Below are 15294 nucleotides of genomic sequence, written 5' to 3'. Positions count from 1 at the left end.
ATTTGTGTGTCATCTTTTTATGACAGACATTTATAACAAGCATTATTGACATCTTCACGCGTTTGCGAGTCATGGTTTTAAGTATTATAAAAAAGAATTTTTTTTGACAGATTTATAATTTCAACATTAAATAATGACAATTAGCATCTCATAATAAAACTAAAATTCATATATAGCAAAATAATCCATTTCAACATACTAACTAGGGCTGTTCAAAAAGCTCACGACTCGAAGCTCGCTCAAAAAAAGCTCAGAGAAAGCTCGCTCGAAATCGGCTCGATTGTAAACGAGCCGAGCCTAACTCGACTCGATTTCTAAACGAGCCGAGCCTGAGCTAGCCCCGGCTCGACTCGAGCTCGCTCGATTGGCTCGAACTATTTTATTTTAATTTATTATATATATACATACATGCATATAATTATCAAGCCCAATTATTTTAACACATGGGCTTTCCTTTAATCCAGCCCAATTTCCTTTCTCACTCCATAGTTCATATTCATAATTCAATATACTGATTAACTAAGAGATGAAACTTCATAGTTCAGACACTCAATAATCAGTATAAGTTCCATTTTCCACCCTAACCCTAGCCGCTCATATTCACCTCCACCATCAGCCGTCGCTCATAGATAGTACTTCTCTGCTTAATTTTGTATTTGGTTTGGTTTAGACTTGTTGAACATATTTTGTTTTCGATGGTGTTATTAGACGTATTTATTTAGTTTGTATTTGGTTGGTGTTGATCTTAGGGTCATATTTATTTAGTTTAGCTTAATGGTTGCATATAATTTTTATTATTACAGGTAAACTAAAGCCAAATCGAGCCGAATTGAGCCAGCTCGCTTTAAAACCGAGCCGAGCTTGAGCTCAAATTTTTAGCTTGATTAAGAGCTCGGGCTCGGCTCAATTTAAAACCTAGCCGAGCTTGAGCTCAAATTTTTAGCTCGATTGATTATCGAGCCGAGCTTGAGCTTGCCTTGGCTCGGGCTCGTGAACAGGCCTAATACTAACAACCATTCAAAAGTCGACCATTCTTCACAATATTTCAAAGTTTAACATTTCATTAACATCGATACGAACATTCACCGGTAAATAAATAAAAGTTATTATACTAATACCTTGGCAAGCATTTACGATGGTAGTATTGTATTAAATATAAATAAAAAAATATCTCAATGTGCATATGGTACTTTAACTTATTCATCTGGGAATGGAAACTACTTCATTTGAGTAGGGTAATCTCTGTTGTGGAGTTAGACTTGATTGTTTCACCTCGCTTTTTATTTCCAACTCGATTGACATTCATAGAAACCTCTTGGCTATCAGAATTCGAGTAACTGAAAGAAACTGCAAGACAATATATATACATATCATAAATTACATTCGATGAGGAAGACTAAAATATTGATCAAAATTTATATCATCTAGTTCATATTGCAATAGTTCATGGATTCATGTAATCTTACAGGAATATTCTTCAATCATAGGCTCTACTACAGACTCCCCACACACAAAACATTAGTGTCCTGAGATATTTCTTCTGCAAAGCATCAAATACACCAACGAAAGACGTGTATTATCACCAAACAGAAGTTAATTACAAGAAGTTATAACAGTGAAGCCCAAAAGCAAATACATTTCATTATGCATATCCTTGTGAAAAGACCCATATCCTTAGATTTAACATATTATCTTGTGTGAAGGTCAGAAATACACTAATATACCCTACAAGCATATAAAAGTGAACTTTTCCTTTTGTGGGTGTCCCATAAAGATTACAACACTGTTGAGAAATATATTCAGTTAAAGTCATCTGCATTAAAATAAATGTTGTTGACCGTGTATAGACCTTTAAAACCCTCAACAATAAGCCGGATCGCATCAGGAGATGAAGCAAATTGATGAGTCTGCATTCTTTGTTTCACAACCTAATTTATCAAATTGAAATCAGAAATATATAAACAGACGCATTTGTATCAAAAGGATTTTGTAGTATATTGGTCACGGGTCAAAGGTCACATGAAAATATCAAGTACCTACATATTTACAGTGTCCTAAACCGTTATATGCAAAATAAACTACATTTTCATTTTAGTAGTGTAGCTTTTGCAATCACAACTAATACATTAGCTAAAGAAAAAATTTCTACCTCTGTTGGAACACGTACAAGAGATGCAACCATTTCTCCAATAACACCAGCAATCTACAAAACATTTCAAAAGAAATGCCCTTGTACTCCTATCTACTTTCAGTCTCTTTGCTTTGCTCGGTCCAAAAAGGATCAGGATCTAATTCTGCCATACGTTTCATTTTCGGGGATACTTGTTCACATGCTTAACAAATCAAGTAGAATCTTCGAACTTAAAGAAAAATGGGACTTAAAGCCCTTCTTTAAAGAAGTCCTCTAACTAGATCAGCTAAGTAGGTAGCTTCGCCTTACTTCACTGTCGAGAAACGAAAGAAGACTTCCATCTCCAAGTTTAACTCAGACGTAGCTCCCTTCTTTTTGGGTGTGAAGCAGTGTCAAACCAAAATACCCAACAAGCATTAGCTCTCCCTGAAAAGGAGGTGATCCAGCCGCACCTTCCAGTACGGCTACCTTGTTACGACTTCACTCCAGTCACTAGCCCTGCCTTCGGCATCCCCCTCCTTGCGGTTAAGGTAACGACTTCGGGCATGGCCAGCTCCCATAGTGTGACGGGCGGTGTGTACAAGAGTATTAAAGAAAAAAAACATTAAAACAAGTGATGAAATGAGATTAGATGAAATCAAACTTACCAAATTTGCAACAGCACTAAGATTTTCTGGAACTATCTTCAGAAATTTCTTTTTTGTGGGTTCATAAACACCTATATATAAGGCAGAAGCTCTACATACAAAATTGACAAACGAATTAATATATAACAGAATAATATATACAATCTTTACTTTTAAAAGTCAATTATCCTTACGGTAATACACCAACAAGATATTCTGCTAACCCTGAATATAGACCCTAGAGGACAATCTTTCATCCGCCATGTGCAGCCTGCAGAATATATAATGCTGATAAAATTAGTTATTAATTACATAATTTAAGCTAAATTGTAATTAACTGATATAGTAATACAAAGAATATGTATATAAAGTTGTTTCAACAACAACTCCGGCTGTACCTCCTGCTATGAGACCCTCTGCACTATCACAATAACAGTTTACTTATCCACCTCTAAAGTCTGTTTAGTGCTTCATCTCAACATGGGTTTGGTGATCATGTGCATCATGTGGCAGCTCACAAAGCTATATTTAAATAAATTAACTTCCAGAAATACTATTTCATCAATTTTTTAATTAAAAGTTAGTGAAAGGTTTCAAAATCAATAATTATATGAAACTGTTGGGATCTATATATTCTCAAGTTTTACTTGTTTAAATTAGGGTCAAGATCTATACAAGTCCAAAACCGAAACTTATTACACGGATCTGATCTCGGTTATGGATTTTAACTATTTTTCGATTTCGGGTCGGGTTATCAGTTTGCTCACCCCTATTAGTATATTACTCAACAGCCATGAGTGATTTCCATTCCATAAGTAAGAATGTTTCTCCATTCCATAAACAACACAGTTAACAACAAATTCAATACCAAAAACCACACCTTAACTATTTACAAATTAATTATTAAGTACATAGGAAATAAGCATGAGTATTGTGAAGGTAAAATAGGTTCACTATCAGATTATTATAATACAGAGGATGTACACCTAACACTTATATACTAACACAACAAGAGATTAAGCAGCTTAAACCTAACCAATTAATGCACCAGCTTAGCCACTTTATGCCCTAATTTAACACAAAATGTAAGAGATTATACCGTAAACAATGAGTAATTAGAGCCGTAATCGTGAATTAGATGCAGCAAATCCTAAAATCCAGAGTCGTAATTGTAAATCCAGAGCCGTAATTGAGCGATCGATGATGAGAGATATGGAATTAGGTTAATCTCGCTTACATTCATCATCCCATACTCGCATACAATCCAGCCACAATCGTTTACATCAACCTTGGTCGCATACATCAGCCGCTTACACCTTCCCCACTCGCCATGAGAGATCGATGATGAGAGATATGGTAACCTATCGGAGATAGATGATGAAAAATTGTAAAGTGAGATTGAGCCCTAGAAATGAGAGGTCGAAAGAGGGTTTTTCTACTTTGTTTTTTTAACAAAAATAAAAAAGTGACAATTAAAAATGACCCATACTCACGCTGTGAAAGAGAGGGTGACTTTATTTTGTGTTTTTGAGTTTAATGAAAATGGAAGGAAAGTGAAAGAAAATGTAGGAGTTAATAGGCAATTAATGATACAAACACATTTTCTCTCCTAATCTCTCCAACTTGGAAAGATGATTATACACTTAAATTTTATAATCTTTTCTCTCCCTTCCCCTCCCCTCTCATTCTTAAAAAATCTCTGGAACATGATTCCTTCACATTTTCTTTTCATTTCCTTCCCCTCCCTCTTTAAATGAGACTCGGGAACACAGCGTCAAAGTGTAGCCCGTGTTTAAAAAAAAAAAACTTTTGACACTAAAACATTGACAAACAAATGCGTGTCTTCGTTTCTTCAAATATTTATAAAATATGACAATATTTAGCGACACACGGTTTTTATATGTCATAAAATTACTGTGTGTCATGATTGGCGTGTCATTAAATGTGTATTTTCTACTAGTGTAAGTGTGTGTATTTATATTGTCTACATATATTTATATTTTGTAGTAGAATGAGTTGTGTGTAATTATTACATTAAAAAGTGTGTGATACCACATAGAGATTGTGTTATGTGAGATTAATTTTTTATGTGGTCATATAGGTAACGGTTTAGTCACTTGTAGGTATTTCTTGGGTTTGTTTCATAAAAGGGGTTATTGTCAATTTAATTGGCGATATAATAGATTTAAAAAATTGTAGGCAGGTCATAAGCGTGTAAGGAGTTGTATGTATGAGGTACAACCTATCGCCAAAGCATTTGTTAATTGAGAAGTATGTACAAACAAGAGTCACAAGCACACATATGGACCAAGTGGATCTCGTTAAAGGTCGCTTGCTTCGGTTGGAGAATGAAACTTAACAAAATACCGTCGGAAGTGGGCCCTAACCAGTTAAAATTACACATCACGACGCCAATCGCATTTGGCATTCCCCACTAAAAATACATGTTATTCGATGCATACCTTTAGCTGCTCTTTGGTTTATACAAAAGAAATGTAACGACAAAGCGACAACAAACAACCGTCCAAGTCAAAATTCATTAAAGATGTTAAGAATAAATGTGTTTTTAATGATAAAGAAAAATAGCGGTAAGCCCCTCTCCAAAAAGGTCGACATGTGTAATATTAACTTCGTGAACTTCCCTTTATAAGTTCCCTTTGACTCGGGTCTAGTTCCTTCATAGAAGTAAGTCGTTATCAATATAATTGTTGTCGTCGAAAGAAAAGACAAAAAAAGAAATTGAGAATTTGGTGGAAACCTTAAAAGAATCTCAATATATTCTTTAAAAAAGCGATTAAAAATTTAAAATCGTACCTATGAGATTCCCTCTTATGTCTAAAGCATGCGGTGCCCATGTGTAAAGTGTCACATGATTTTTGGTCATATTCAATATTTATATTTATATTTATAATTATACAAGAGTGGAAAAAGGGATTTCAATTTACAAATATATGGCATTCGATTCACGATTCATAAACTAAATTCTTGATCTACACAAACACCACCATCATCTTCAAAATAATTTTATTTTTTAAACATGACAACATCTAAGGATTACATGGACTAACTAAGTAGCAATGAACATATCCAAGCAGTTCTCCTTTGCAAGTCCTCTGCTCCAAAACTTCTCATAATATTCCCCGTACGTAAATTGTCTATACACAGCAGGCTCATCATCGGTCACGAGTTCTGGAGCTGGACCGATCACCGCATTAGGTGACGGGCAGTAAAAAGTAGGTATAGATATTCGCTCTTTGTCACAGTTCACCACAGCTCGATGCAAAACACTCTTGTACTTGTCGTTACTCATCACCTATATTAATATTATAAGAGTTATTAGCATTAATTGTGTAATCAATTAAACATAAATAAACATGCATACCTGAATTTGATCACCAATGTTGATGATGAAGGTGTTTGGAACCGGATCGATTGCAATCCACTTACCGTTTTTCAATACCTAAAGATGGGGTGAGCATTAAACCAAAAAAGCGTCTCAAAACCTAACTAAAATTATTAAACCAAAACTAACACCGATGGTTTCATTTTATGTCTTTAAAAGGTCGAACTTTTGGTTCAGTTTTGGTTTGTCTAGCTAAAATCGAATCAAATTTAAGAAATTCCATTTTTATTTTACACTGTAAGCAATTTATAAGAATTTAATAAATAGTTCAAATGTGTACTAATCAATTAACAATTAATAATTAGCAAAACTAGTTATATCCTAATTCATTATATTGAAACATTTTCCCCTAAAAGTTTCACGTCCAAATGGCAAAACCGAAAAAACAATTAAATCGAAAAATAAAAACCAAATAGTTTTCAAATTTCAAAAACCGACTCACGCGCGTATCATACCTGAAGACCAGGGACCTCATCTTGAAGAAGGATGGTGATGAGATTAAGATCAGTGTGTCCGGGCAACCCGTAGGTCAAATCTGGTTGAGGACATGGCGGATAATAATTCAAGGCCATATGTTGAGCGTGCTTCCCCAATTGTGTGTTAATGTAGTCTTTGTCAAGCCCTAGGCTCTCTGAAATGGCCTCAATTAGTTGGAGTGCTAACCCTCTTGTACTCATGCAATACTCGGCCACATGATCACGAAACGACGTCGGGTTGGTGGGCCATTCGTGGATGTAATCCTGAAGCGGGTAGCAATGGAGTCTTAGGTAATCTCTCCAATTCGCAACCTTCTCGGTACGTATGTTGAAGCTAGTGGATAATCTTGTGGTCTTGGTGGGGTCATCAGAGTAACATTTGAGCCTTTCTTGTTCGGGTAGTTTAAAGAATTCTCTAGCGATTTGCATCATGTTGGATATGGTGGATTCGGGTACTCTATGGTTCTTCACTTGGAAAAACCCGTACTCGCGACAGGCTAGACGGATTTGGTCGATAACTAGAGATCGATCGGGGCCGTGGAGATTGTGTAGGTCAATAAGTGGGATGGACTCATGAACAACGTGTTGGAGATTGGGGCGTTGGGAGACAGGGCGGATGTAGTTTGAAGGGACTTGATCGATTTTATCAGATGACACGAGGTCGCTAAGGAGTAATCTCTTAGAGATAACAGCCATTGTTGGATTGGAGATTGAGATGTGAGGTTCGAATGAGAACAAAGAGGTTTATATAATTGATTTGGATTGTATACGGTGATGGTGAGTCTGATGAATTTGATTACTAAAAGGATAACGTTGTCCATGGTGACGAAACTATCATGACGTGTGTAATTTGGAACTTAGGTACGTCAACTTCTATTTAATATACAAGAAAATCATCGACATCTATTATTTATGTATATGTTTATAGAAGATATGGCTTTTTTTATATATATATATATATAATAAGTGAATAGATTCATCGGTAGATTAATTCATAACCAATTATTTGATCCAGGTCATGGATGTGAAAATTTTTTTCTTTTAGTATTTTATAGTATAAAAATTGTGGCCAATCCTATGAGTATACAGCGATAACCAACTAAAAAAATTTTCAACCTATATGAGAAAATTTTATAGGTCACCATTGATTTAATTATACCTTTCATAGTGTATTTTTACTATTTTTTCAAATAACCTTTTGAAATTTGTTTTTTAATAACTTTGAACTTAAAAATGGGCCGTCGAGCTACGACTCATGACTAATTGGCTAAGTCGTCCATGAAATCTTAAATTTCAATTTAATAGAAAGATTTTGACTCAAGACGAGTTATCTCACAAGATTTAAAGCTCCGGTTCACACTGAAGTTGTCAATGAAATCTTAAATTTCAATTTAATAGAAAGATTTGACTCAAGACGAGGCATATCGTATGATTAAAAGCCTTGGTTCACATTAAATCTGGTTTATGTCAAATTTGACCCGCAAGTCATCCAAATTTAGATAAATAAGTAAATTAATGAAAGAAACATGTAAACACAATCAAAGAACTAATTAAAGTACCTTTATATAAATAGTTTCCAACGCATAACTATTTTAAGGTATAATTCTCAACAGTAATTAAAATATACAAATGCAGCCCTTTAAAAAAAATACAATAAATAAAAAATATAGTTTGTCGACTGCTTCTTATATTATATTTTAGTATTTATTATGCAACTGGTTGAGTGATCCTTGAAAAGTGTTATAGGACGTGGTAGGTCCCTATGTACTCTAGCAGGCATGTGTCATTCGCGTTGTCATCTTATTATTATTTTTTAAGGCTCTTCTCTATAGTGGGGGTATCGGAGCTCTTTACAGTGTCACGTCATCGCCACATAAGAAACAGGTTTCGAAGCCCTTCTCCATAACGCTCCACCGTGGTTTAAAGTCCCTTGAGCGCCAATATATATATACATATGCATATATGTGTATGTGTGTGAGAGATGGAGAGAGAGAATGACACCGGTCGTTCCAAGGCCCCCCCTTTCCGCGCCACACTGTGGTCTTCTGCGCCCTCGACACCCCAAAGATGTCCCCATACACGCCCATAGCGTGGAGCCTTACGGCCAACTCGGATCACTGATAGGGGCCACTTACTCACTTGATTATCATCATTCAATCTTGAGGTAGAAACACACTTATATACGAGTAGCCTTAAGGTCATGCATATAACACCAACTGATCATCTCATACACAGGGTCGTCTCCAAGAATTTATATACCTCGGTCGAGCCGAAATAAAAATCCCTGTAGACTCTAACAATTAACGAAATATTACAAGACAAAAAAAATAAAATTAGGCCTTATGTAAATGAGTTTTTTTGTTTGATTTAAACAATTAAATTTTTAAAGATCTTACTTGGTTATGATTTAGGTTGTGTAAAAAATTTTATGTATAAAAATAAGCTTAAAAGTGTCTCAAGTGAGACTAAAACCTGCAACCTTTTAATTGAAAGTCATACTCCTTTGCCACTAAACCAGGCTAGTTATTGTATAATTAGAGTAAAACATTAAATATACATATTTTTTATCATATAAATATATATAATTTTGTGCCCCCGAAAATTAAGTGCCCTGGTCGGTCGCTCACATTGCCCTATGCCCGAGCCGGCCCTGCTCATACACACATTCTCTATCAAGAAAAAGACATCTAAAGGGAAGTAAGAAAGATTAGTAAAATGGATTCATCATCATCAAAAATAACCATCCCTACAAGTAAGTATGGTTAATAATACATTTATCTAATGTTTATGATTGAGTTTACTTGTTAGTGGTTCTTAATATTGCTTATATTCTAACGATATAATTAACATGATGTATCAGAGCGTGTGTTGATTATATCGAATCAATCATAAATTTCATATTCTTAACAATAGAATGGATCGATTGACAATTAATTGTGTGTTGTTTAAAATTGGTATTGAGGAACTCATTAGATTCGTTAGTTTTAATCATGATGGGATGCTATTTTCTAATTATTGTATGCCTCGTGAACTATATGCATTCTAACACATGAGTTTAATCTTAACCTATACAAGCCCATTACCTATTTTTTCTATATCTAATTATCTATATAATTGTCTACCAAAAAATCTTACGTGTCGCTCTCACGTTGCTCCCCACCCTTTTTGAAATCACCAGATTGCTTCATTTGTAAATGGCGAGCACTTTAAAATTCGCGGGTATGGGCACTGGGTTCGGGTCATAAACTAATATTTTATGTTCGTCTTCTACAATTCTATGAAACCCTAAATTTGTTTAACCAAAACTTCATACTGTCAGCCAATTCTCCATGCCTCTCATCGCTCTCTCATCATCTCCATCTTCAATTACAAACCCTACATCCCAAGGTTTTTATTGTTGCGGCAGATTACTATCAGCCACCAAAATCGCTAAATCTTATTGTACGGATAGATCTAATGAAGAAACACTAACCGGACCCCGGGCAGATTACGGGTAACCTGGGGGTTAGATAGATGTTTCCCACGAGGGGTTAGACCCGGAAAAGATGGTTCTTCTGATAACCTGCAAAACAGACACCGTGAGCTCGTCACTGAGAAGGGGGGGGTTCCTCCTTGTGACCACCCTCCGGCGTGAGAATCAGACTAGATTGCTCTTGAATATAAATGTATATTAAGAGATTGCTAGAGCAGATATCAGGTATAATATGTAATACGAGATAGTATATGATGATAATATGATAATGTGAGACGATCATACCATTTGGGGTATTTATAGCCGAAGGTAGGTTTCCAAGAAGGTGTAGCCGGCTGAATAGTATTCCTGTTCTATCAACTGTGGCCTACGCACGTGCCGTGCTGGTAGTTGGTGGGTAGGCAGCGGCTGACAGTGACCAGGCCTGCTGTGTACTATTCCTTTTCCACCAACTGCCGGCTATGCACGTGGTATGACAGGAGTTGGTGAGTAGGCAGCGGCTAATAGTGACATACAGTACAAGAGCATGCTGCTCGCCATACTGTTGTCAATAAGATGTCGTATCTTTGGTCAGATCTTTTGCCCATACCTCGTCAGGTACAGTACAGAAGATCTTCCCGTATCGTACGGACTGGCTTATTTGGGAGGGAGTATTCCCCCTCCCGCCTTTGTGCGGGATTGCTCCCGGCTTTGCTCATTCCTTCAGGTGACAACTGAGTTATTTGAGAGCTAAGTGCCTTGTGCGTGTAGCCTTGCTGCGCGGGTGGCCTTCCCTGATGGCTTGTATCCGCAGCTGCGGGAACAGGCAGAGTACTTCACCATTGGGAGGCATTTCCTGCGGGAACAGCTTGCGTACTGCGCGTAAGGACGTCACGTCTCTGAGCATGGTGGGTCCTGTGGATCCAGTTGGTTTCTGCGCAGACGTCTCTCTTCTAGGTGAGTCTTGCGGGTCCAACTGGGCTCTGCTGGGACCTACCTCTTCAAGTCCCCCCAGTCCAATGTTCTTCTCATGAATGTTTAATAAAGTGAGGTGAACTTTTGGACTTAAGCAAAGGGTTTTGAAAAGGGTTTAGTTTTAAGGTTTTCCATGGGAATTCTTCTCGCGGAAGTCCTTATGTCACTTGCAGAAATTCCCGACTTTCCTGCTTGATCTTTGGGTATGATGCGGGTAGGTCTGTAACCTCCTCGCAAGTCAGGAGCGTTGAGTCCCACTTGTGTGGATTCTCCATGAGGTTTTGGTAGTTTTGAACATAGTGATCAATTATGTTAAAACCACTGATTCCATCCTGGAGCTTCAAACAATGTAGTTCTCGACGTTCCCGCTATGTGGGGATGTCATTTCCGTTTCCGCAAGCATTGCCCAGAAGATCCTTCTTGGTTTCAATTCCCTGCGGAGCGCTAGGTATGTGAAGGGTTTTGCCTTGACACTGTACCCGCGCTCGTCTTACGGTTACTTTACTTCCAAGGTATTCCTGGCGTCAATTCCCTGCGGGTGCTAGGTATGTGAAGGGTTTTGCCTTAACACTGTACCCGCACCCGTCTTATGGTTACTTGGTTGCCAAGGTATTCTTGGCTTCAATTCCCTGCAGGTGCTAAGTATGTGAAGGGTTTTGCCTTAACACTGTACCCGCACCCGTCTTATGGTTACTTGGTTGCCAAGGTAAGGGGTATTTTCCCGCTTACTTTTGAATCTTTTTGAATTTTTGAAATTCGAAGGGTTGGTGAAAGGATAAGAACAGTCCAAACCTCTGAAACGTCGTACGACGGTTTCTTCTGACTGTGTCAGGACGTGCAGGAAGTTATGGTGACGTGACAGTACATGGTCATTCCAGACGCTTTTTCAGGCGCGTGGGCGCGATTTTTCGGGCGCGTGGCCGCGAAATTAATGGTACGCGTCCTTTCAACAGCTGTTGCCAGCTTGCTTTTTGCCACGTGTCATAGTTTCATTGCACCTACGATTTCTCTCTCTTCCTCATTAAATTCATCGCATTAATTGCGATTAGTATATAAAGGGGGAGAGGGTCCTTTGTAATTCACACCTTCACTATTCTCTTCATCTTCAAGACGATTTCCGACGAATACTCACGTTTTCAGTCGAGCATTCTCTTGAAATCGTTTTCTTTCATACCTGCACGATGTCTTCTCACGATCTTGATTCTACAGCCGAGGAGGCTGTGGTGTATGCCGAGAACCCGTCGTCCACTTCCGACAAGGACGACAAGAGCACTGCTGGCGAGTGCCAGTGTGCTCTTCCTGCCGATCTTTACCGGTACGTGGTCCGGAAGTTCATGCTCGAGCCGTTCGAGCCTGAGTTTCCGGAGCCACACCAGACGGTGTATGATGCCCCGAAGGGCAAGATCGGGGTATATGCTGCATTCTTTGTCTATGGGAATCTTAGGTTCCCCTTGACAAAGTTTTTGTACCGTGTCCTGGAGAGGCACGGTGTGCACCTGACAGAGGTACACCCGATGGCGATCGCCAAGATCCGCCACTTCGAGTGGGTGTGCCTCATTCAGGGTGTGGAGCCCCACGTTGACCGGTTGATGACATTCTATTCTTGAAGGTGCATCCAGGGATGGTACACCTTGGTCAACCGGATCAAGGGGCTGAAGATCTGCGCAACCGAGCGCAGTCTTCGGTCGTGGAAGAGGGAGTTTTTCTACATCTCCGCACGCGTCATCCCGATAGCGATGACGTTCAAGAATGGGATAGCGCTCCCAACCCTTCACGCCCCAAACTACCAGGAGGCGGAGTGGTTCGCCAAGATCTCCCGGACGGTGTACCGCTTTGCGGAGTCTGGGATGGTGATGCTTGGTATGAGCCGGGTGTGGAAGGAGGCGTCACAGGTTCCCAACTCCTTGAATACGGTTTGAACTCTGTTCCTTACGGTATGCTCTGTTTCTTTTTGTTGATTTAGAATCTCTTCTAACTTCTTTCCTGTTTATTTCAGAGGGGAACGACTTGCAGTCGCTTTTGTATCCGCGGGAGGCTGACAGTCCCGCTCGGATGGGTACTCGTGCTCTAGATGAGAACGAGTTGCCCATCCTAGAACAAACGGCGGATCGGTTCGTGGAGGTCTACCCGCTAGGCCACGAGATCCTGAGCGCCAGGCGGCCAGGTAAGGCGCTATTCAACCCTCGACCCCTCAATGTTGAAACCTCTGCTGGAATTCCTCTAATCTTATGTTCTGATGAGGAATCCGCAGATGGTCCTCCGTTGGTGCGGAAGAAGAAGGCTGCCGGCGGGAAGGGGAAAGAGAAGGTGGCCTCCACTGCCGATCCGGTGCCTCGGTCTGATTCAGAGGCCGAGAGCGAGGAGGTGGCGGGGAACCCGGGTGGTGATAGGACCACTGCTCCGGAGGCTGCGACTGTCACCTCCGGAGAGCCCCGGATGACGACGGTGAGCGGCGCAAAAAGGCCGGCTCCATCGGGTTCGTCCCCGCCTGTCCGCACTTTCAGGCTCAAGAAAACCCGTAAGTACAAACTTTATTTTTAACTTCATAGCTTAATATCATTAACACTTATCTTCTTTGTGCAGGCGTGGATGTTGACGCATTCCAGGGTGGAGCGTAGAGGAGTACCCCTCCGCCCATGACGGTAGGCTTGGTCAGCCTAGCTGAGGTGACGACCCAGGCGGCTGCGCCTGCGCCTGCCTCCGCTGGTTCAGTTGCTCACTCCGTTGAGCCGACTGTTCCAGCTGTGATGACATCACCGCCGGCTGTCAGTGCCATTTTTACCGCATCTTTCACTGAGCCGGCGGTTACTTTTGCTGCGGATTCCGCAGCGGCGACCGCGGCGGCTTTTACCATGCCTCCTCCGTCATCGGCAACGACGGCCGATCCTTCAGGTATGCATGGGGCTTCTCGCCAACCTCTGCCTCATTCCCATCTATCTGACCTCTTAGATGGATTTCCCTTGGGTTCAGGTGATGGGTTTGGCGGCTATCGGCCTGTTATTGACCCTACAGGTGCGTAGGGTTCTTTTGGCCTTTTTTTTTTTTTTTTTATATATATCATCTTTTCCTAACTGCTTTTTGTTTTTTGCAGTGTCGGATTCCAATGAAGTGTATGTTCCAAGATGGAACATCCGCCGAGGAACAACCCTTCGCACGCCTGTGGAGTGCGTGGACTGGGCTCGTTACGCAGCTCCCAGTGGTGCGTTGGGGGAAGCCATGGCTAGCTACCAGGAGGGTAGGCTAACCAATGAGCTTCGGGTTCTCCTGGCCCTGATGCAGCCGCGTGTCGAGCTGCTTTGTCGTGAAAACGACAAGTTAAAAGCAGCTCGCATCCAAGAAGTAGCTCAGGCGCGGGCTGTCCGGGAGGAGAACTTAAGGCTTACCGCAGTGGCTGCGGAAAAGGAGAAGGCCTTCAAGGCCCTCGAGGTTGAAGTTCAGGCCCGGCTCGAGGCCCGTTCCAAGGCTGCCCAAGCTGTTAATGAACAGCTTCGGCTGGCTAAGGAAACTGCACGGAACGCAACCGGGAGGGCCACCAAGGCTGAAGCTGTTGCTGAGCCTCTACGCGTGGAGAATGAGGAGCTTAAGGCCAAATTAGAGGCTCTCCAGCAGGCTCATGATGCCTTGGCGATAGAAGACGCCAAAAAGCTCCAGGAGATCTTGGACCAGAGGGGGGTGCTTGACCATACTGAGCGGAAGCTAAAGGGCGTCGAAGAGGCTGCGGCTAAAGAAGTGTTGCTTGCCAACCTCAATAAAAGTGAAGCCGAACGCGCCCGTAACGAAGCTCAAGCTGCCTTCCAGGAGGCTCTGGTTGCCAAGGAATGGCTTCTTCGAGAAGCGTTGTCTCAGGTATGTTTAGCTTTATAAAGTCTTCGCGCTTTTCTTTGTAAATAGAAAAGGTTTTGATACTTGTATTTTTTCTTGTAGGTTGTGCATCGGGTCTTTGCTGATACGTCTTATGACGATGCTATGTGCGCAGCCCTCAACGCTTCTCACGAGGATGGGGAAAAGGCCGGCTTTCTGCTTGGTCTAGGGTTCGTTGAGAAAGGCATCCCGCCTTCCAACTTCCCTTTGTTTAATGTTGATACTGAAGCTGTTTATGACCAAGCAGTGAATCAGTATGCCGCCTTCCCGCATCCGGTGGTGGAGAAGGTGAACCAAGTTGCTACTGCTGATGATGGGCTAGCTATCCTTAAAGCTTTCCTTGAACTGCCACGCTCTACTGATGGTGCTGG

At 40.7% G+C, this 15294-nt stretch overlaps 1 protein-coding gene and 1 pseudogene across 1 annotated transcript; both read right to left on the bottom strand.

Moving 5' to 3' along the window:
• Positions 1 to 2574: 2574 nt before the first annotated feature.
• On the bottom strand, positions 2575 to 2707 carry LOC143604959 (18S ribosomal RNA; annotated as a pseudogene).
• A 2971-nt stretch (positions 2708 to 5678) lies between these two features.
• LOC143603166 (protein DMR6-LIKE OXYGENASE 2-like) lies at positions 5679 to 7355 on the bottom strand. Its single transcript, XM_077080052.1, has 3 exons — positions 6616 to 7355; positions 6140 to 6217; positions 5679 to 6070 (listed from the first exon to the last, which is right to left on the bottom strand). Exons 1-3 carry the CDS (start codon positions 7330 to 7332, stop codon positions 5825 to 5827), a joined length of 1041 nt encoding a protein of 346 aa, XP_076936167.1. The 5' UTR covers positions 7333 to 7355; the 3' UTR covers positions 5679 to 5824.
• Between the last annotated feature and the right edge of the window lie 7939 nt (positions 7356 to 15294).

The sequence above is a fragment of the Bidens hawaiensis genome, unplaced genomic scaffold (genome assembly GCF_021521415.1).
Source record: "Bidens hawaiensis isolate Kalapana, Puna unplaced genomic scaffold, B.hawaiensis_p1.1 tig00001961_1, whole genome shotgun sequence".
Classification (NCBI taxonomy): Eukaryota; Viridiplantae; Streptophyta; class Magnoliopsida; order Asterales; family Asteraceae; genus Bidens; species Bidens hawaiensis.
The sequence above is the reverse complement of the archived record's forward strand: the minus strand, read 5'-3'. Positions and strand labels throughout refer to the sequence as shown.